This window comes from Periplaneta americana, chromosome 4, assembly GCF_040183065.1.
Source record: "Periplaneta americana isolate PAMFEO1 chromosome 4, P.americana_PAMFEO1_priV1, whole genome shotgun sequence".
Lineage (NCBI taxonomy): Eukaryota > Metazoa > Arthropoda > Insecta > Blattodea > Blattidae > Periplaneta > Periplaneta americana.
Genome location: NC_091120.1, coordinates 173,610,906 through 173,635,252, shown reverse-complemented (window position 1 = coordinate 173,635,252; position 24,347 = coordinate 173,610,906). Strand labels below are relative to the sequence as shown.

Genomic DNA, 24,347 nt, shown 5'->3' with positions numbered 1-24,347 from the left:
CAATTATTATCAATAATATGAAATAACCACTGTATAAATTACGTTACAAATTATGTAGAATTATGTAAACACATATAATTCACATTGAATTGTGAGGTTAAATCCAACCAGGTAGCCTGCTTTTCTCTTAGAGAACGTCCGTCAGTACTTTTATTCTCTAATATGGATGCAGAATTGCTGACGAGTTCTAAAAGAATTCCCACTTCGAACTGTGAGAAGTTGGGTGCTCTTTTCTTTTTTTCTTCCATGATTATTTAAACTTGTTATTTGAAAACTGCGAGGATGTTTGAAACAATCCGACAAACAAAAACGAAGCGATAATTGACAGAGGCGTTCTTTCGCTGTTTTATACGTGGTAACCTAGCGCTCAGATGATTCTTCTCAAGTGAGCGTACCATCAGCTGACGGTACTGAGTTGATCGAGGGAAAATGTCGGTGCACCGCACCTATAACTTGATCATTGTCAAGATTCCGTGATTGCTGATAAACAGGTTAGATGATCGAGAATGGTGCACACGGCCATCGTCAATCATCCAGCGCCGATAAACCTCCCAGAGCGCTTTAACGCTTCCCGTCCACTGCTGCTGCACCGACCGCTACACATTGTGTCGTAAGTAATTAAATTTCCATTAAACTATTGGAGATCCCATTCTGATTTTTTCTGGAATTATTAAGAATACTTCAGTGCACCTAGTAGGCTTTTTTTTTTTTTTTTTTTTTTTTAGATTTTTAATAGGGCTATTTTACATTGATATATAACTTTTAAAAATTGAATTATAAAAAAATATTTGTAATAATTATATTAAAATTAGTTAGTAAATATTTAATAAAAGACAGTACTTTAAGCTTTTAAATGCATTTTTTCAAAAAAATTTTAACATCAATATCGTCAGAAATATGACGCTTTAAATGTTGCATTGTGCGACAGTTTTAACAAATTTTAACATGTAATATTTTAAAAACATGTGGACTTAGGATGAAATAAAGATACACTTCTTGGTTTATTAGACCCGTGGAGTTGGTAAAAAAATATAAACGCAATCAGAAATATGAAGGTCAAAATTTGTATAATTTTGTGCGATTTGACGTGGAATGACTCATATACTAGATTGTGGTATGGCCACGTTAAAAACGCACGGGGGAAATATGAGAACTAGTTTGTAGCATTGAGCAATCTGCGTGGATGATACATTCACAATCGGACAGCTTATCATTTGCACTGGCCAAGCAACGGTGTACAATCTGTATAGGCATTCTTCCTACTAGTGTGTGATTTACGCGTGTTAGTGTTTGAGTGCCTCAAAAGAGAACATGTTCAACAATTAGATTACCGGTACTATCCACAGTGAGGATAGTGAAATACTGAAAAATTGTAATGAAGATTTTTAACGGAGAAAAGGCAACTGAGAAATTATTCTATTTACTATGCTACAAAATGTACCGATGCTATTACTGACAAGCCTGAATTCATGAATTGTAAAATAAGTTGAATCAAAATTAGCAATTCATGACAAAAAAAAACGTGAAGACAGTTCTAAGAAAACAAAGTCGAACGATAGCAAGTCATGCTTCATTCAATGACCAATGTTTCCTGTCGTTACAATAACGAATAAAATGATGTGACCATGTAGTTAAAATTGAAAATGAATTCAAAATTATTTCGATTTTTATGTATGAATTTTATTAATGCAATATAATAAATTTGTCTTATCGTAAGAACATTAAAGGCAAAAACAATTTTTGAGATGAAAAATCAATAGGTTTATGAAGACATGTTTTAATTATTTTCTTCTGTAATAAATGAAGTGGATTAAAATTGGATTTAAATAAGCTACCCCATCCTATAATTCCATACTTAATTACCGATTGAAATAAAGTTAAGAATATTGTGCGTAATAAACTTACTGACAAGTAATTCCTCAATAAAACAAAATAATATATTATTTTACGTAATTAAATGACCGGGTTAGATATTGTCCGACGATGAGCAGAAAATATAGAGAGGAATGAAACGTATGAAGTGGACAGACATAGGCCTAATAAGAAATGAAGCTGTGTTGGAAAGAGTGAGTGAAGAAAGAATGATGTTGAAACTGATTAGTAAGAGGAAAAGGAATTGGTTGGGTCACTGGCTGAAAAGAAACTACGATGAAAGAGTAATGGAACGGAGAAAAATTCTCTCCGGCGCAGGGATTTGAACCCGGGTTTTCAGCTCTACGTGCTGATGCTTTAACCACTAAGCCAAACCGGATACCCACCCCGGCATCGGACAGAATCGTCTCAGATTAAGTTCCAACTCTTGGGTTCCCTCTAGTGGCCGCCCTCTGCACTACGTCATAGATGTCTATGAACGTAGGACTGAAGTCCACACATGTGCTGAGGTGAACTCGTTATGAGTGACTAGTTGGCCGGGATCCGACGGAATAAGCGCCGTCTTAAATCACGAAGTGATTTACGCATATCATATATATTATTTTAATGTGCCGAAGTACATATGATATTTCCATGCAGATATTCTGCGTCATCATACGATGCAAGAGTAATGGAACGGAGAAAAATTGAGACGATTCTGTCCGACGCCGGGGGGGTATCCGGTGTGGCTTAGTGGATAAAGCATCAGCACGTAGAGCTGAAAACCCGGGTTCAAATCCCGGCGCCGGAGAGAATTTTTCTCCGTTCCATTTCTCTTTCATCGTATGATGACGCAGAATATCTGCATGGAAATATCATATGTACTTCGGTACATTAAAATAATATATATGAAAAGAAACTGCCTACTGAAGAATGCACTGGAAGAAATGGTGAACGGGAGAAGAGTTCGGGGTAGAAGAAGATATCAGATGAAAGACGATATTAAGATATATGTATCATATGAGGACACAAAGAGGAAGGCAGAAAATAGGAAAGATTGGAGAAAACTGGGTTTGCAGTGAAAAACCTGCCCTGGGCAGGACACTAAGGGCCTGTACTACGATCGCCTGTTAAACCTCCAGATACGTATACTCCAGTTTAGCAATTTGGAAGTTAAATATTTTGTTCTGTACTACCAATGGATTTTAACTGCAGAATTGTTATCCGGAAGATATAGGCTAGTAACATTTTTATTACGTTGGCAATGAAGTTACTGAAAATGTAGTGAAAATGAATGGTGAGCAGAAAATGGGGTTCTGCTCCATTATGCACGACCCGAACATGCTAACAGTATCATAATTCGATGTTCAGCGAATTATCTTCCATGAAGTGAAACGGATATGGTTTCTTTTATGAAGTAAGTCGTGGCGAAATTTTAGAACCTTTAATAATACTTACTTACTTACTTACTTACTTACTTACTTACTTACTTACTTACTTACTTACTTACTTACTTACTTACTTACTTACTTACTTACTTACTTACTTACTTACTTACTAGCTTTTAAGGAACCCGGAGGTTCATTGCCGCCCTCACATAAGCCCGCCATTGGTCCCTATCCTGAGCAAGATTAATCCATTCTCTATCATCATATCCCACCTCCCTCAAATCCATTTTAATATTATCTTCCCATCTATGTCTCGGCGTCCCAACTAACACTCTATATGCATTTCTGGATTCGCCCATACGTGCTACATGCCCTGCCCATCTCAAACGTCTGGATTTAATGTTCCTAATTATGTCAGGTGAAGAATACAATGCCTGCAGTTCTGTGTTGTGTAACTTTCTCCATTCTCCTGTAACTTCATTCCTCTTAGCCCCAAATATTTTCCTAAGCATCTTATTCTCAAACATCCTTAACCTATGTTCCTCTCTCAAAGTGAGAGTCCAAGTTTCACAACCATAAAGAACAACCGGTAATATAACTGTTTTATAAATTCTAACTTTCAGATTTTTTGACAGCAGACTGGATGATAAAAGCTTCTCAACCGAATAATAACATGCATTTCCCATATTTATTCTGTATTTAATTTCCTCCCGAGTATCATTTATATTTGTTACTGTTGCTCCAAGATATTTGAACTTTTCCACCTCTTCAAAAGATAAATTTTCAATGTTTATATTTCCATTTCGTGCAATATTCCCGTCACGAGACATAATCATATACTTTGTCTTTTCGGGATTTACTTCCAAACCTATCTCTTTACTTGCTTCCAGTAAAATTCCCGTGTTTTCCCTAATCATTTGTGGATTTTCTCCTAACATATTCACGTCATCCGCATAGACAAGCAGCCGATTTAACCCGTTCAATTTCAAACTCTCTCTGTTATCCTGGACTTTCCTAATGGCATACTCGAACCTTTAATAATACTTTGCAGAATTCTGATAAAGATTCATAAAATCCTTCTCCTTCAGTTTTTAGCGTGCTGCATGTAGGATTCGTACTTCTGTGCTACGTTGTCTATTTCTTGATTTAAACAATTTGTCCTTAAGTTGTTGCTTTGTGGTGGCGTATCCGCTGCCAACCAAACTGTCCGAGATTCAATTCCCGGCGTGAGCAATAGAAGAAATTTATCTTCGGTCCGATCCCAAGACCACGGAGGCCCGCATTTGTGAGATGTCTAGTGACCGATCAGATGAATCTCCTTCCCCTAACCGCAGTGATGTGTAAGTAGGATAAAATTGGAGATTCAGCAGAGTAAGGAAGATAAAAATCATAGTTCAGTAATACGTGCATATTATGTCTGTAACACATGCACATAAGTGCATACAATTGCTGTTTCTCTGTTGAGAAAAAGAAAATAATCATGCGGTACACTTCCACACGAGAGACGACGACGACGACCACGGCAATGACGCTGCCGCAGGCGGAAAAGAGGGAAAAGGAAATCAATAGGGACATAATTGAATTATAACTAACAGTTTTCGTTTTTGCCAGCGAAAATATAACCAAAAATAAACCGGAAACAAGTATGATTTAATAGGCGAAATGCACATAGCCTACTACTTGACCAAGGAAAGAACCGTAGTGTCTCGATGAGGAACTAGGATGTTTGTTGATATGTTTACGTCTTAATTATTATGACGTCAAATAACAAGTCGGTCTCGTCACAATGCCGCCTGCACAAAGACGTGCTTTTCTTAGCCAAGAGAGGAGTATTTTTTATATAATGCTCCCCAGTGTTGTGACGAAGGAGAGACGCGAGATATCATTGCAGGTAGCGCTTCTTCAGACTATTTAGCCGTAAGACCCCAAAACGTAAGAAAAAGGTAACATTGGATTCATGTAATTGCGTGAAAAATTTATGATCTCAATTGGCTGTTATTGTGATATTTATATTTTTAATGAATTGGTTCTTATAAATAAGGATTTTGAATATGATTGAGATAAAATAAATGTAATGCAATTTATGTGTTGTATTATTCATTTTATTTTTACTTTATTTCTTTATTGAATACTAGCTGAAAGCACCCGGCGTTGCCCGGGTTTTCCTTTCTGCTTCTATTTTTAATTAAACTGGTTATTAAATTTTCGGAAATCTCGGAAACCTAACTATACACAATCAAAACGAATTTACTTTACTAAGCTTTCCTAGTCCATTAAGATAAATCTTTACTTAACGTCACTTACATGAATTAATGAACTCCTTAGCCAAATGCCTGCCAGGGTTAACTCCATTTAAAACAACTGTAAATCAGCCACCGAAAAGAAAACATGTCATCATGTACCTGACGTTAAACTGTTGTTTTAAATTTATTTATTTGTTTTTATTTCTATGTTTATTGTTTTTATTTATTTACTTATTTGTTTTATTCATTAATTTGTTTTTATTTATTTATTTATTTATTTATTTATTCTGGCGTAGTTAAGGCCATTAGGCCTTCTCTTCCACACCGCCAGAAATACAAATAAAGTAGGCCTAATAGAAAAATCAAACTATAAACAAGGTAAAACCCAACGTAAATATAATTCCTTCTCCTCTTACTGATCTGTTTCAGCATCGAATCAATATATAGGAGAATTTAATTTATATTGGAAGATTTTTTTTTACATCTTGGCCGCTGTACACCCACTTATATCATACCCAGTTTTTTTTAATATAACTTGAAACTATATCTCATAAATATTTTGATGTACCGAAGTACATATATTTCCATGCAGATATTCTGCGTCATCATATGATGAAAGAGTGATGGAACGGAGAAAAATTCTCTCCGGCGCCGGGATTTGAACCCGGGTTTTCAGCTCTACGTGCTGATGCTTTATCCACTAAGCCACGCCGTTCCATCACTCTTTCATCATATGATGACGCAGAATATCTGCATGGAAATATCATATGTACTTCGGTACATCAAAATATATATGATATGCGTAATAAATCACTTTGTGATTTAAGACGGCGCCTATACCGTCGGATCCCGGCCAACCAGTCACTCATTCGAGTGCACCTCAACACATGTATGGACTTCGGTCCTGCGTTCATAGACATCTATGACGTAGTGCAGAGGGCGGCCACTAGAGGGAACCCACTTAATCTGAGACGATTCTAACCGGCGTCGGGGTTGTATCCGGCGTGGCTTAGTGGATAAAGCATCAGCACGTAGAGCTGAAAACCCGGGTTCAAATCCCTGCGCCGGAGAGAATTTTTCTCCGTTCCATCACTCTTTCATTATATCTCAAAAATTCAGAACATATTGTATTAATTCCAATTTTATACACAGAATACAGATACAATATAAACTCGCAATAAGTAATTTTTTAACATAAAGACTAATATTCTAAGAAACGTATAGGCTTATCGGTATTTTAGAAATTAAGAGATTTTTATTTCCACAACGCTTAACATGCTAAATTTGCAACCTGATTATACAGATATAATTTCGCAGCAACACATGTTCGGACGTGAGCAACAATATTTTGAGAATTAATACAATGTTATTTTCAGTGGGCTTATGTACATTCACATACTACATTAGCAACATGACAAAAGTATCATTGAATTGCTTATTGATATGTGTAAAACCTTTTTTTTTTTTTTTTTTCCACTTCTTTGTATAAAATATAGTTGAGGATGTGAAAAACACGTTAATGTCTGCAACTTTGAGCGACTGTCCTTGAGCTTCATTTTAATATGGCCATTACAAATGCTAGTGGCATTGAAATTGCAGTTGCTTAAAATTGAATCACTATCCTAGCAAAATGTGGAATAAAAACATCTCCTTTTATTTTTGCAGTTAATATTACCAATTCTATTACATTTCGTATGAGTTTTTTACACCAATTCTTATTCGTGCATAATTTTGGTGGGTCAATATTTCGCAATAGTACTATTGCTTATTCAATATTAGTAAATTATGTGGTAGGAAACTTTGTAGTTTCAAAGAATTCTACAATTCAGTTGTATAAAACAGTTTGCTCACTATCTACAAAACTGCATCGAGGAATTCATAATACGGTCCTGGACTGCGTAAAGTGTAGTTATTGCATGAATTATCTAGTTTTAGCCTTCATTATCTGTAACAACAACAATGTAATTTAATTTCGTGTTAAAATTTCCAAGGGCTCGTGAAAGTCGATGTTGAATACAACAGACAATAATAAAAAACAATTGACTATAGAAGATTGCATTTTAGTATTACATATGAATGTTTGATCGCATTTATTTTTATTATTTATAATTTTAATTAATTTATCTTCCATTTGCACAATTTTAATGTAGCCTATGTTCTTCTCCTGGTTATGAAGGTTAAATGTGCAAACTTTGGCACATATCGGTCAAAGCGTGTAGATTTGTATAGAGAACATACACACATACATATATACATACATACCCACATTCAATTTTATATATTAAGATATACCATATGCTTGTACAAGTTTTCACGCTGGAATTAATGTGTTTTATCTGCATTGGTTTGTTGGAGAACCGTTAATTTGGGTCTACGATGAAAGAAATATCAAATAGGTGTATGCAAGAAAGTAAGTTTATCATTCTAGCAAACACCATATTATCAATGTAAGAGTGTGATCCATCGCTAAGTACGTGTCGTCAGAATAGTGTGACGTAGCTCATTTCCGTTGCTAAGCAACTGATGTCAGATGTTGAAACTTCCGTAACATTTTATCCATTTCACCCTAAAGCATAAACGTTTCGCGTTAAATAAATACAATTATAATTTTGTACTCCTGCAAAAATGTAATAATAATAATAATAATAATAATAATAATAATAATAATAATAATAAATTATTTATTCGTTACGAAAGAGCAGATACCCGGTGGCAAAAGTGAACAAACACAATTTAGACACAACACAAAGAACACAACAGAATATAAAAACAAAGCGCAAAATAACGCACCAATACCAAACAAATCAAACGAAACAATTATATAACAGAGAGAGAGAGAGAGAGAGAGAGAGAAATAAATCGTCCGGCCTTAATTAAGGATGACCACGAGGACCCGGAAATTAATAGCAAATAAATATAATTAATTAAATATGAATATTGTCATAAAAATAAAATGTAATAATTAAACACCATTGATTAGCCTATCAATTATAAAATAAAAACTTAGAAGATGACCTTAAAATTATATTTATAAATAAAAGATTTTATTTAAAATTAGCATATCCTTAATTTAAGATCTTCTGAGTGGTATAAATGAAATTGTATAATCTGCAGGGAATCTTTAAGAATTTGCGAGGTGATTTTTTGAATTTCAAAAGATGGTATTGATAATTGTTTTAAAAAATTATATGTAAATTTTGGTAAAGAACTCCGAGCACCAAAAAATAAATCTGTCACTGATCAATTGAAGAGAGGGATGTTATACTTGGCACTAAATTACAGTTACAATTATTTATTCGATACGAATTTAATTTATATTCCAATTTTCATCGAAATCCGTTCAGCCATTATCGCGTGAAAAGGTAACAAACATCCAGACAGATAGACAGACAGACAGATAGACATAAAAACAAAAAAAAAAATTCGAAAAAGAGATTTTCATTATGATTAATTATACATGTTAACACCAATTATTTTTGGAAAAGCGAAAATTACCAGAAAATTTTATTTATTTATTTTATTTATTTATTTATTTATTCATTTATTTATTCATTTATTTATTCATTTATTTATTTATTCATTTATTTATTTATTTATTTATTTATTTAATCATTCTGTGTTCACGTCATGGCGGATTAGGTGTTGTGAAATAGGCTTTGATCGGTTTAACCTTGAAAACACTTTTCTTCTGACGCGACAGCCACTAGATCCGAAGGGCAATAAAAAAAATTGAAAAAAGCGGTAGGCCTACCAGTAGACCTGTTGCAAGCGATTAACTCAAGCATTTTTATGTGGATTTCAATCTCTGCTAGAAGAACTGGCTTCAGTATCTGACTCCACAAGTGTGTAGCCTTTTATATTAGCAACTTTATGGTATTCACTTATTCTTAGATCTGTTCTACTCTCACATCTGTCATTGGCACTTTCAGATCTGCTGAGCATTTTCCTATAGTATCTATAGACTGGTCCTGAAAATAAAAATCACTGTGCTTAGGTGCGAGGCCCCCATAGGCGCGGGGCCCTGCTTTGCGGAATAGAATACTTTAATTCAGCCATATTAATTTAATTAACACGCACTCTGAATAAACTGATCAGGAAGAGGAAAAGGAATTGGTTGGGTCACAGGCTGAGAAGAAACTGCCCACTGAAAGAATGGTGAACGGGAGAAGAGTTCGGGGTAGGTAGAGGAAGCGCAAAGAAAGCTTGCCCATTTGACTGAAGCGCAGAGAACGATATTCGGTCCTCGTGCCGCCATGCTCGTTACAGGGCCGCTATGAATCACGTAATGCTGATTACAGGGCGCATTCGAAAGCGCGGTCTTGAACTGTTCGTATCGTGAAATGTATTGTGCTGAGCGGGTAGAAGCCAGCGTATGCGTTACATATTCTGCGTTTTATCCCTCATATCAGGATTTTTATAGAGTTCAAAGTGTGTTTGTTAAATAACAGAGTTCTGTGTAACATTCTATGTACTTAACAATGCCCCCCGTTGGCTCTAAATTAGGAAGTGCTAATGAAACGTTACACAGTCAAACTAGGAAATTATTTATAACGTTTATAAATGTATGAAAAACGAAACAGGCTCCGCTCGTAACATAAGGAATATATACAGATTAAAATAAACCGACCATAGTACCCTAGTTATCAGAACATTTTAATAAAATCACATAGTATTAGTTATTAGTATTTTATTACAATGCCAAATATCAATTATTACACGATCACATATTTCTTATAACATCTTTGTAATTTCATTCAGTGATTTTATATGTAAAAGAATTCGTGCTTCTGTATTTTCAACAATGTTATGTTAGTAGTTACTCTGCAACTAGGTTTAGGTTACGTTACATGCGCTGTGATAAATCTCACTCGAAACATCAAGCCAGCAGACGACTGAGAACTGACGACAGTTTGCCAATCGAATCGAAGCGAGGTCGAGTGCACCCGAACGTTTCCGAAAGTTCGCGCACCTTTCCGTGGCAAGCTCTTCTTGCGTTTATTCTAGAACAGCCGTGGCGAAAAGGCCATGGTGCGCCGAGCCACTGTGTAAGCTGCAACGTGCATAGCACCTATGGAGGGAGGCGGACAACCGAAGGGGAAGTTAATGTTTAGGACGTTTAACGAAGAAAGAAATGAACAAGAAAACATAGGACACATTATCACAACCTAAAATTAACTGTCTTCAGAATGTCTCTGCGACAAAGTTTCAAAATCAGGAATTGTCACTTACTGCCAGTCGTAGTTGATCACGAAGGTATTTGTCTGTCAGTCGTGATCTAAATTTGATTTTTACTATTTTCATTGTTGAAAATAATTTTTCACAAACGTAAGTTACAGCGAACATGGCTTCAACAGAGCAAGCGAAAGAACGAAGCTTCAAATATTTATTTTTTTCCAAAGATTTGAAAAGTTCAATATCTGTCAAGTCCTTACATCTAGCTTTCATTTAACGTCACATTGTAAATCTGTGAGTTTAAATTGAAAATCTAACCGAATTATTCGTACATCTGCTGTAAAAGAATCGACGTGCAGAGATGATAATAATAATAATAATAATAATAATAATAATAATAATAATAATAATAATAATAACACTTAACCTTTTAATGTTTCATCAGTAACATGTAGTAACTTATAATGCCGTTTTATGTTATACAACCGTTTTCCTAGTAATATTTGTGAACAAATCATACATTTAATATTTTCATCATATTGTAAGCAAAAGAATGCATCCTCCCATCCTACTTGAACTTTCGTTTTTTATAGAGGTACATGGTTTCGACAGAGATATTGCGACGATACGCCACTCGCAGGTCAGAGACAAATACAAATAGAACGGAGTTTGACTCCAGTGAGTGAGATGGTGGGGGTTGTAGGTAGGAAGCGAGAGAAAAGCACTGCGAGCCACAATGTGCTCGTGAGTCGCATTTTCGCCACGGCTGCTCTAGAAGAAGATATCAGATCATAGACGACATTAAGATATATGGATCATATGAGGAAACGAAGAGGAAGGCAGAAAACAGGAAAGACTGGAGAAAGCTGGGTTTGCAGTGAGAGTCCTGCCCTTGGGCAGAACACTAAATGAATGAATGAATGAATGACTAACGCCAAATACTCATTTGTTAACGCCGCCTAAACACTTGCTCATCTTTGACGTGACCTTCAGGCAGCATGCTTCACAATGAAGGCGTTATCGACTTGACTTGCTGCGGACGGACAAGCCGAGCGCGGGTCAATGCTTATTGTTCACTCTGTACTTACACCGTATTTTGAAATAATTTATCCCAGTTAACCTTACACAACGAAATGAAAATGGTTTGAAATCATGAAGTTAAAAAAAAAAAAAGATAGATGCAATTATTTCTTTCAAGGAGAAAATTATGGTCAGTAAAACAAAAGCCAAGTCTCCGATTAAAAACATTAAATCAGATCGTTAAAATTACAAGGGTTATTATTCGTTAATTTTATTGTCATAGTTACGAGAGTGCCATAAACACTAAATGGACAATTTCTCTCACGTGGAAAGTACACTCGAGGTCGTTCAGAAAGACGACAATGGAAGTCGACGTATCAGCAAACAAGGCAAATAGGCTACAAGATAGGCCAATCAATTTAGTAAAACTATTTTGATAACTAATAAGAACAAAGTTCTATTTCCGAAATGGCATATCATTATACAATGTGTGTGTGTGTGTGTGTGTGTTGGAAGTGTTTTAATCATATTCCATGTTGCAGTTTTATACACGCATCTGTCAGTAAAATTTGGTTAACATCAGTCGATTAGAGTTCATTACATGTATATAAAAAGAAAGACCGTTATAATTTGGAAAATATAATACCGTAATGCATAGGTCTAATCAAATTTAAATAAATAAAATACAACAACTTACTTGCTTACAAGAAACTCCAAATCTTGATTTAATAAATGAATGCTAATCAACTCAAAAGCGAGAATGATGTTCCTACAAACAGCAGCACTAGTAACAATGTGTTACACTTCAACAATGTCACAAAATGCAGATGGCCAGTCCCCGACCATTGCTTTGTCTTACATACGGCAGGGGCTGAAGCTGACAAGGAAGGCGAACTTTAGTATTCCCGTCTTTATCTGCAGCATGTCGTCCTATGAGTTTGTGTAGTCTTTACGAACTTAAATTTAAATTCTCCGATTTATTTTTTCCGCTAAATGAAGCTCAATTATCATACTTAAAATTCCATTTTATTCACATCTATCGCCATCAGCGCAAGGTAATTTCTGTTTTTAGTTAGTATTCTATCTGGTCTTCTATTCCTTGATGATGATGATGATGATGATGATGATGATGATGATGACGACGACGAAAACAACTTTGCCGGTATTACCGAAATTCCAGAGCCAGGACACTTTTCTGTTTAGAAATACACCACTGCCCGTAATACAAAGTACTGGGTGTTCATTTCAAAGTGTGTCATGACGTCACTGTTGTTGGGTCACCGATTTGAAGCGAGTTTCAGTTTATATGTTAGAGAAGTTGCCTATTATTTAAGGCGTTCTTCAATCTGAACTTGAGAACGTGTACGGTATAACTTGAACGTCGTAGCAACAGATGGCGGTCTGTACGGTCTGTGTGCTACCATAACCTCTTTCGAACTGTGTTTTGCGCCGGCAAGTCGTACGCAGGGTATTTGTTATCATCGGTTGCGTACGGTAACATTCCACAACATAAATCAAATGCTCCGTGTCCATGTTGGCCGTCGAAGTTAATGTCAACAAATACGTAAGTAATCGTCTTAACCCTCTCCCCATATCCCGACAGTACGTATTTCCAAACAGTTCACATTCCTGCCACTACCGGCGTTACCGTACGTATCGGCACGTACTCTTCAGAATGAACGCCGTACTTGCTAGCCAACTTCTCTGCCTCTTAGATTATACACCTGAGCTGCGGAAGTGTAGGAAGATTGAATTCTCTAGGCTCATCAGCTAGCCACATGACGGCATACAGCGAGCCAAGACACATTTTGAACTGAACACCCAGTAGTTCAATGCTATAGACAAGTAGGCCTAAGCTACAATGTTAAAAGTGATAAATGAAACATTTAAATTTAAACAAAAAAATTGACAGGGGATTTAAGGAAATTCTAATGATTGCATGAAACGTCTGTACTTGAATTATAGTTATTCATGATACTGTATAGTGACTGAAAAATACATTTTATTGACAAGCCTAATGTTTGGCAAGCAAGGCGTAGCCGAGCGTGTTGATTTCCGTGAAGGATTTCTTTGTGCTGTGCAATATCTTTTCCAATACCGACAAAGAATCCTATTTTTCAGTGGCGTAGCATGAAATTTTGAGCAGGGGAAGCTAACTCAAGTTGTCTTTCATGCAATATGAGAAAACGTATTACAAAAATACAGTCTTAAAATAAATAGTAGTCAGTGTCAAGTCAGCAGTCGAAGATTGGTTGGAACATCGTAAGTAACACCAATAAGGCATGATCTCAAAATAATGATGCGTAGTAAAATATGATTTCACGGTTTACACATACTCTTAACAAATAGACACATATACGTAGGCCTATAACATCAGCTCACTCCCTGTCATACTTAGAGAAACCACAATATCAGTGTCATTACGTAAGTATGCGTCTGTGTTTTGGTTGTGTCCTTCATTGACAGCAAGGGAGTCGGTCATTTCCTTTTTAAATCACACTTTTGTTCGTAAGTCAGTCTTGATAACACAATTGTCCTAAAAAATTCAATTAAATTAGTGTCAGGAACTGTTATTTCGCTCATTATTTATTATATCAGCCACAATGCACACTAACACTTTAACTGAACACAACTGACGAAAAGGGATAACTCGGAAACTACTTATTTTAAATGTTAAAGCTAGCTTCTTGCGAACCTTGCGACTAGAGTAGTTTAGTTAGAAAGGGATGGAAAATCTGCGGGGTGGATTACACAGAAGAAACCAGTCTGGAAGCTGGTGTGTGCAGGCTTCTTGTTTACTGCTGCATCACAAATCATCCTGAGCTGCCGTATCACAATATTTAATGCGTAAATATAAACTCTATTAAAATTAATAAATAATTTTGTCCATAAACTGCAGGTTTATTATGAAATTATTATTAAGTGGGGAAGCTGAGCTTTTTAGCTTACATTGACGCTACGCCACTGCTATTTTTAGTTGAAATTAAAAATGTTATTCACGCAGTAATATTTTCTTCCAATATCACGCCTATCGACTATCGATAAATATTGGAGTGAATCCTATTATTAAAAATTAGCAAGGTCGTTGTTACATTGTTGCTATAATTATCAATTCATCATTATTAAATTATTAATGTATAAAGTTTTACGTAATAGGCCTACGTAATTTCTTTGCAACAAGTGAGACGGGATAATTACGTGAGATATTTATGCTATTCGTGATTGTTATTGTGAGCACGGTTGGGTTTGTAAAGATGTTTGGGATTTGAAATAAAAGTCCGATATTTCTTTTCATTTCTGTCTTCAACTCTTCATACTCACCGTATTTAAATTTAACAAGGCGGAGCGTTCCGGTTAATAATCACTTCCCCATCCCATGAGGTCAAGTCTCGAGACAACAATGCAATTATCGATATGGTACTCCAAACGATTCATACATCAATATGACGCCAATAAGTTGTTTGGAATTTGTCATTAGTGTTATTACAGAGCATTGGATTAATTTAGAAATGAATACCACAGTTCACCACTTTGGAAAACGAGACTATGATAAATTAACTAGGCCTAAGCCTATTTCTGTCTTTATATTCCCAGCATTTATTAATACATACCCCCATTTGTGTACCATGTCCTGGACAGGACGTTGTGTCCTCGACATGGTTCGGAAGGAATGTCTACTGTAGTAGACAGTATTTTTAACACAAAGATTGCAAGAATGCACGCTGCACCCACAATTTGTTTTGTCATTCACACTCCATCATCATCTGGCAGATCTGGTAACAAAAGTGAAGCGCGGAAGGAGGAGACAGAGAATGAAAGTACTGACATGGACCACCCCTGATTGAAACACATTGTAAACCCTCATTAAAATCTATAGTTTTCCCTTAAAACCTTCATTTTGTTGCATGTTTTTTCCCTTTATCTTAGCAAAATTCCAGGAAGTTAACTCCTCTCTCCGAGATTTGCAGATCAGTCACTGAAACAAGGTGACTAATTTTTAAGAAGTTGTGATGCGAGTACGGTGAATAATATTTAAATGCCATTTTCTTTTAATTATATGTCATTTTTCCATTAGTTTAAGGGCATTTTAATTATAATTTTAAGTAGATTTTTAGGTCACCAACATCCGCCCCCTAATAATAATAATATGCTTATTTTAAGTTAATTTAAATCTCTTTGATAGCAGTGTGATGGTGATCATTTATTAATTTAATTTGCTATTCACCTACATAGCCTAGATATCACATTCTTGGCTATGATATACGGAGTAACGTCTCTTAAGATTGAATTTCTTTAACTGACTTCAAGTCTTCGTACATATTAAATATTGCACTTCCTTCAAAATTATTAAAGGACATATTTTCTTCAAAACACACTTAAAACCAGGCATCATAGATCTCCACTTATCGCTTATACTTTTTTTTTTTTTTGGCTGAAAAACGGTATTGTAACAGCAACGGACTTGGTTGAGACATCTTCCTCTGTACACTTGTAGCTTACTGATGAACTCATTAAACGCTGTATTTTTTAAGTTGGTTATTTAACGACACTGTATCAACTACGAGGTTATTTAGCGTTGATGAGATTGGTGATAGCGAGATGATATTTGGCGAGATGAGGCCGAGGATTACCTGGCATTCACCTTACGGTTGGGGAAAACCTATGAAAAAACCCAACCAGGTAATCAGCCCAAGCGGGAATCGAACCCGCGCGCAAGAGCAACTTCAGACCGGCAGGCAAGCGCCTTAACCGACTGAGCCACGCCAGTGGCTTAAACGCTGTAACTCCACTGGTCTTATCGCTACTGACGTCACACTAGGTAGGCCATAAATTTGCCACGAGTGCGTTCTTGCTGCTCATTACCAGTAGAACACTATCATGTACAGATCAGGTATAAAAAAACGGTTGAAAAGTTAATCAAAATGCAGGGCCTATACCAGGATGCCTAAGCAATTTCATTCCAACATACGAAATAGTTAAGAATTCACTATAGATATCGTGGTAAAGAGAAAAGATGATTATGGGTGATCAACTCTAACAGTAATATTAAGACTTAGTTTTTTTACCTATGATATTTATACAAAAACAATTGGTGGTCATTATATGAATAAAAGAAACCAAGGTCAAGGCAATAATTAATACCATTGTTTACGTTTATCAACTCCGAAATATAAAATATCCAGTGCTGATAAAGGAACAAATATATTTTACCTAACTTAACTCTCAAATATTTAGTTTCTTATCTATGATAGTAAATAAGTACGCAGTTTTATTGCCATACAAATTCCAACTAAAATTTATTTCGCCTTTATATTCACTACATTGCGCAAAGCAGTACATTCAGCATTTAAATACGCCTTCAACGTGAAAATCAGTTTCTGAACTGCAAACCTTTTCACATTGTAGAGAAAAAATGAAGGCATGTCTTATTGCATGGATCACGGTAACTTGGATATTAAATATTGCGTTAGGAGAGAACACTATGTTGGTAAGTAGGCCTAAATTTTCTTTTTCGCTAAGAAAAAGATAAGATACTTTTTATTTTTTACGTATCCTTTATACACCCTTCACAATATTATACACTATCTACCAAAAAGTAATTGGGCACCCAGCATTTTAGGTGCTAGATGCCATGTTTCGGCAGTTACTATGCAGTGGTATATAGACAATAATGTTCGAAATGCACATCTGTTCTTAATAAAAAATCATAGACTTGTGAAATATGAAAAATCGCCTGCATATACTGGCATTGGTTTTTTTAACAAATTACCATTGCAGATACAATCTTTACCTTATGCAAAATTTAAAGTGAAAGTTAAACAGATTTTAACTGATCAAACTTTTTATTCAGTAAAAGAATTTTTAAATCACAAGTTATAATATATGCAATACTACATGATTATATTATTTATTTTACATGTATTTTAACTTGTAGTGTTTTTAATTTTCTTGCGTTTTTTATTTATTATGTAATTGACGTGTACATCCATGTATATTGCCATGTATAGAATAAACAATCAATCAATCACCGCTTGGACTGGCCTGCACAGAGTCCGATCTAAATCCCATTGAGTACCTTTGGGACGAATAGGACCGGCGATTGAGGTCTTGCAAAATGCGGCCAACTTCCATTGTCCAACTGAGTGCCATGTTGCAAGAGGAATGGCGACTCATTCCAGTGAATATCCTACACAAACTAGTGGAGAGCATGCCTGATAGGGTGGCTGTTGTTATAGCAACAAGAGGAGATACTACGAGGTTCTAAAGGGGCAAAAACAGTGCCCAATTACTTTTTGGTGGATAGTGTATTTGAGATTCAATGAGTGGCGGAACAAAACCATCTCAAAAACTTGAAGTGTCTTACTGTAATTTTCTAATTACTGAAAATACAACACTTTATTCATGCAACAATACGATACAATGTCAGTTTATGGCTTGTGGTTTCCAGTGCCTCCAGAAGTAATCAATCAACACGTTTCTGGTATTATGGTCACCTAGCAGCAAAAATAATTTATGGGAGGATATACAGGTTTGAGGGTAAACAAAACGTCATTTTTCAATGTATCTTTTTATATAAAGAGTGGACATTAATCTTTATGTCAGTGAAGGAATTCTTACGATATATACAATATTTTGGTAGATATGACCATAAACGTACGAGCGTGCTCTTATTTAGCTCTCCATACATAAAGGTATATTTAATGCTCACTTTCCGTAACTTGTATTTTTCAAAACCATTTTTGTGATAACTCAGTAAGTTTTTAAGATGCTGCAGTAAAATTTTGCACGCACCTGTCTTTCAGACTTGTGAACAAGGTGAACTACAATTATTGCTGTAACATTCATAGTTTAATTTTTTTTTACCTAAAAAAACATTAACAATTTTAATTCTCATAATAAATTAAACAAGAATACTTCTTTTGTAGTCATTTCAAAGATTGTAGTTCATATTGTTCATTTGATATCCAGGAATAAATAGATAAAAGAATGGCTCAGAAATATTCATATTTGTGGACATTATCATAAAAACGACATATCAGTGCACAAAAACGGCCACTTTTAATGGCGAAATTTTTAGTAAATCGGAAAATAGTCTATAATTGCAGAAGTAATGAATACTGAGCATGTCAAATTTCAAGGTGAAAGAGTAATTAACTGAATTGCCCTAATTTTTTAGTGTTCAAAGCTGTATATCCCTTCTTAATTTGTTAGGTAGAAACACCGGTAAGAAATAAGAATCCATTGCTCTAGATAAGGATTAAAGCTGAATTTTGAATTCCGATAAACATTTATTTATCTTGAATCCTCTCATCTAGAGACAGGGACATAACACAAATCTACAATAAGGGACCCCAGCTCTCCTGCCTTCCTGAAGAAAGGACAATGATAGACACAGTAATATTGAACATTTATTGTTAGTACTGTTATGTATTGTAGAAGTGCCAGAGAAATGGTTTCGTGCTTGCTGGAAATCACGCTAGCAGTGGGCCATGAGTCACCCGCCGTTTTCTCGCCTTATGTCATAATAATGTCTCTGTAGTTAGCACCATGATCCTTCCAGGTTTAATAGCTGATTTTCAAAACTATATTTCGCTAGCTCCCCAAACTCATCACGATGCTGAATGTGTACCGGTCCCTACAACTGCCTGAAATTTCACATGATTCCTTGGACTAAATGATTCAGAATATATTTTGTTTTTTTTTTTTTACTATCCGCTGAATAAAAAGGTGTAGGCCCTGTCACAGTAGATGTGATTACAGAAAGAAATTCAATTTATGATTTTAGTAATGTGAGTGGAAATAATATCTAATCTGGATGTATTATTATACCTTCTATAATTTAGCAGAAGAAGAAAGTTCAGCTCAAGACCGTCGATTTCGAGAACTGTGGACCAGAAAATGATCCAGTCAAACTGAAAAACCTTCAGGTGCAACCTCTGTCTGATGGTGATGCCAAAGTTGAAGCTTTAATTGATGTTATGGAAGATATTCCTGCACCAATCAGAGTAAGTCAAAATGTTTGTTATAATGATCAAAAGAATAAAAAAGGGAACACAAAAGTAATACCTGAACCAATCCCAAAAAATATTTAATAAATTACTACTACTACTACTACTACTACTACTACTACTACTACCACCACCACCACCATTACCTCTGCTTCCAGCTGCCTGTACCACCACTGCCGCCGCCACCATCACCACCATCGCTGCCATTCACCACCACTATCACCACTGCCACAACCACCACCGTCACCACTGCTACCACTGCCACTACCATCACCATTGCCACCAATGCTGCCACCACTACCACTGCTACTGTTACTGCCATCACTATTTTTTCAATATAATTTTTATACTTGTCTTTATTTTCTCAGTAAATTGGTGATTAGTCTCACTTGAAGTTTCTTTAAAATTTCTTTATACCTTTTTTTGTCTAAAATTGTGCCATCAACGGATTTGTCTACTGATATTTTTTTTCTTCCATTTAATATCCTCTATTTATCTAGCTTTGTAATTGCCCATGCTTCATTCCAGTATAACAAAGCCGGTTTTCCTAAAATGTCTGGAGTACTGGCATGGTCCAATGTGGCCACAGAATGAAAGAAAAATTATATGACGATCAACAATTTTATTGAAAGACTGGTAAAAAATAAAAAGAAAAGTTTGTCCTCAAAACAGAAAAATACTGGCAGACTGAAATTCATTACAACACCTGAAAACATTGCATGCATACAGCAAATGCTTACTCATAGCCTCAGAAAATTTGTCAAATGTAATTTAAAACAATAATTCATTTTGAAAATAATCCGAGAAGACTTATAATGTTTCCATATAAAATTCAACTAAGGCAGCAAAACTGAAGGTGACAAAAAAATACATGTTGTCTTTTGTGATGTCAATTTTTAGAGGAGAATTCTGAACCATCGAATCACACTTGGTTCTCTGATGAGGCTAATTTTCATCAAAACGGCTACATTAATAATAATATGCACACTTAGGGCTCCGAGAATCAATATTCTGTCATTGAGGCAACTTTAAATAATTCTATGAAAATGGAACCAATAAGAAAGGTTCTCAAAAAATAAAACCTGATATAGCAAAAGAAAAGGCACATGATGAAATACGGATATAAAAAAATTCTGCACAGAAAAACGACAAAATCACCATCACATTCAACTAACTAATCATCTGTTCTGACTCTTATTTATTTACTTCTAATCATAATTATGTACCTCACACCCTATGCCCTGTTCCTTTTCACACTTACCAGGTAACTACTAGTTAAAATTTACATCCTTATGTCAAGAATTTCTTGCTTTTCTTTATACATATATTCAAAATCGAATTTTCCAATCTGTTTAGAGTAAATGTTAACGACCTTGTTCCCTCATCTTTTCTAAGGTGGAGACAGTCATTTCGAAGTTGATGTTTAAGAGCTATGTTAAACTGCCTTGTATACAAAGCTGGGGTTCGTGTACATTCAAAGATGTCTGCCACCAAGACCAAGGCAAATGTCTCTTTCCAATGATGGAGGAATTTAACTTTCCATGCCAGTGCCCTATTAAGAAGGTAAATACATACTCTATTAAAATTACATGTAAGCACGTTACAAACATATAACTAAGCCTTCGTTTATCATTTCTTCTTGTGGACGAGTCCAGGTTCATGGGAATCTAACAGGCAACACAGTATACCGTGATAGGATTTGTCAGGGCTTCAGTGTTTATAAAATAAAGCGTGCATAGGTTAAAATACTTCAATTAAGTCAATTAACACATACTGTTATAATTAGTGTTGTGGGATTTAATCGTTTAATCGATCAATTTCTATTGTAAGATTAATCGATCAAAAATATCTAATTGCATAATCGAGTAGATTAAAATTAAACTGTTGTAGTTGATATTCATTATTATTTCATTAATACAAACTCATACTAAAAATTCCGACAATATTTCTCTCTCGGAAACTGCTTACTTAAAAGCACAATAGTACTGTTATTTTCTAACTGTAAACCATGTAGCGTAGGGAAAATCTTTGCACAAACACTTCAGAAAGAGATGGAGATATGAGGACAGTGACCCAGTCTACCTCTATTGAAAGTTGAAACACAATGCGAAACCTTATTAAGTTTTATGGTTTTCCAAGAAAACTTCCACCTTGTTGTCAGCATGAAATACATACTTTACTTGGATTCGTCCCTCTCATCCCTTAGAAAATAGCCATGTCTACCTTGTGTGCAAGTGAGAGTGTAACTATCTTCTTCTCTTTCTAAAATCTGGTAATTCGATTGCAATAGGGACCAGTCTTCTGTTTCGACCACTGTACTTTTGCAGGAGTTGCAGTTTCTGTACTGAGTTTGTATGTGAAGGTTGTGTGTTTAGTTTGATAAAGAAAAAAAAATCAGTTTTCTGTGGTTTGTGAAAAGTGTAAACTCCATTATGTCATATGAGAATTTGAGAGGTAAACTCGGTGAAATGTTTGGATTTAAATTGAACGATTGTGGAGAAGTGCTTGACAGAGAAAAAGTTTTTTTCGTGTTTGGTGATGCAGGAAACATTCTTACTAAACATAGAGCGGCACTTAATTCGGAGCACGTGAATGCACTCACATGTTTAAAATCATGGATGAAGCAGTATTAACTAGGTGAGTCTTCATACTTTTTGTTATTTATGTTTGTCTCAAAAATTCCCGGAGAAATTGACGCAATAAATTATAAGCCTCATAATAAATATGTTAGTAAATAATTAAAATAGTTGTTTTGTAATATAATGATACAATATATACAGAAATACAACATTTAATACTTATGCTTATCACCGAACACAAGTTAAATTTAACAATAATTGTGTATTACAGTATATTAAAACATTTTTTAAAGTCGATCAAAACTCGATTAATCGATTAAATTCAAATAGTTAATCGATTAAATATTTTGATCGATCAACAGCACTAGTTATAATAATATTAGGTTATCTACACACGATATGCAAAAAAATTCTGCACTGCATTATGTATACACTGGCACAGAATATGCCATCCAATTTCAGGAATGAAACTACAAGTTGAGTATGGATAAGAGGGATAATAATTAATGTAGTGGGATTCCGAAATTAGTCCCAGCGAACAATAAATCTTTCACTATGATCCACTCAAAGTGTATCGTAAGTGTCTATTATCACTTTAATATTGCAAAACTCGCGATTACAAATCAAACGAATGATCGCACATATATATAGTTACTCTCGATGCCGAGATATTATTGAGAGAGACCGCATGGCTAATTTTCAGCAACCTCATGCCCGTAGCAAGGGGAAATGGCATCATTGGGCGTGGTTGCACAAGTTACATTGGTTCATAAGCCAACTACTAACAACATTTAGTATTCGGCTGTGACTCACAATATTATTGCAGCAAGCATTTGAAATTTTGTCTTTTTTTTGTTTCACCACGGATCTTAGAATATGTGGCCATACTCGTTAAAAACCACAATGCATGTTCTATATATTGTGGTTAAAAAAACAGAGTATCACTTTTTTTGATAAACTGAATACTTTCGAAGTAAAACATATTTAGTGGACACTAAAAATTTAAATTTTGAAGTTACATATTATTTTTTTTATTTTCTCTCCCATTTGTAGGTGTAAATTTAAAATTCTGGATACATAGCTCTTTCCTAACCATATCAGAGATGCTGTAAAAAAAAAAAAAGAGAGTGATGCATGAAACTTAAATCTTGTAAGAGGAGATAGATTTTGAAAATATGTTAATTATTTTTCCTTAAATCTGAATAACTCAAAAACCATTCATCTGATCATAATGAAACATATGCAGGAATACTTATAGCAAAGGGATGAAATGTAAAAAATAAGAAATCTCTACCATAAAAATTGTACAAAATAAAAATTTCACTCATCACCTTCCTTAAAATGACACACAATAGCAATTTTATTTATAATGCACCCTATTTCCATCCTTTATTTCTAGGGGCCGATTAAGATTCACAGAGACAAATTTCCAGTTCCTGAAATAGCATTTGCTTCTGCAATAGTTGGTGATTATACAAGCACTATCAAGGCATTTCAAGGCAAAGAGAACCGTCAACTGGCATGTATAAACTTCAACTTTACATTAGTATGAATTTCCAACGTCTGTAATGAATTACTATGTATAAAATGTGAAATACAATAAATTCTATAAAACAGATTATGTAGCGCTGAATAGATACGAATAGATGTTCCCTCTACACAAGACAAGCAATGGTATTACACTATGTTTCTCACTTGCTTGACGTTATTCCCAACTTCTCAGACACTGCTATCAAACTCCAGGACTTTTTCATGCTCCAGTGACAAGAATGGCTATGAATTATGAAGAAATTAAAGAACAATGGGAGTACCACAAGATCTTCACCAAATCATTTTTTTTTCCATCACAAATCCCACTTGAACTCAACAAAGGTTCGAATTTGGATCTCCAATACAGAAAGCCAACATATTAGCTGTTGAGCTAAGATTATACCTCTCAGATTCCCATTCCTGCAATTTTTTAAATTTGTTTAAATTTTATTTTATTATTTATTTTTATTTGTAGCTGCTGTATCAACTACTAGATTATTTAGCATCAATGAAATGGTCATAGCGAGATGAGGTTATTCTGGATCTTTATGGTCA

At 35.0% G+C, this 24,347-nt stretch overlaps 1 protein-coding gene across 4 annotated transcripts; it reads left to right on the top strand.

Moving 5' to 3' along the window:
• Positions 1–438: 438 nt before the first annotated feature.
• Positions 439–23,880, top strand: LOC138698448 (ganglioside GM2 activator-like). Of its 4 annotated transcripts, XM_069824381.1 has the most exons (5): positions 16,990–17,162; positions 19,519–19,680; positions 21,079–21,246; positions 22,228–22,320; positions 23,662–23,880. In XM_069824381.1, exons 1-4 carry the CDS (start codon positions 17,088–17,090, stop codon positions 22,273–22,275), a joined length of 453 nt encoding a protein of 150 aa, XP_069680482.1. In that variant the 5' UTR covers positions 16,990–17,087; the 3' UTR covers positions 22,276–22,320; positions 23,662–23,880. The 4 variants fall into 4 exon arrangements, 3 of the variants coding, with proteins under 3 accessions (XP_069680482.1, XP_069680481.1, XP_069680480.1); XR_011331873.1 differs by lacking the exons at positions 16,990–17,162; positions 22,228–22,320 and adding an exon at positions 439–610; XM_069824380.1 differs by lacking the exon at positions 22,228–22,320 and having other exon boundaries at positions 16,994–17,162; positions 19,522–19,680.
• Positions 23,881–24,347: the final 467 nt, after the last annotated feature.

Excerpts from the sequence above, each read along its gene's own strand:
- LOC138698448 (XM_069824379.1), top strand. The coding sequence starts at position 17,088 with ATGAAGGCATGTCTTATTGCATGGATCACGGTAACTTGGATATTAAAT. Across the intron at positions 19,681-21,078 it reads ATATTCCTGCACCAATCAGA|GTGGAGACAGTCATTTCGAA; the intron begins GTAAGTCAAAAT and ends ATCTTTTCTAAG. Across the intron at positions 21,247-23,661 it reads GCCAGTGCCCTATTAAGAAG|GGGCCGATTAAGATTCACAG; the intron begins GTAAATACATAC and ends CTTTATTTCTAG.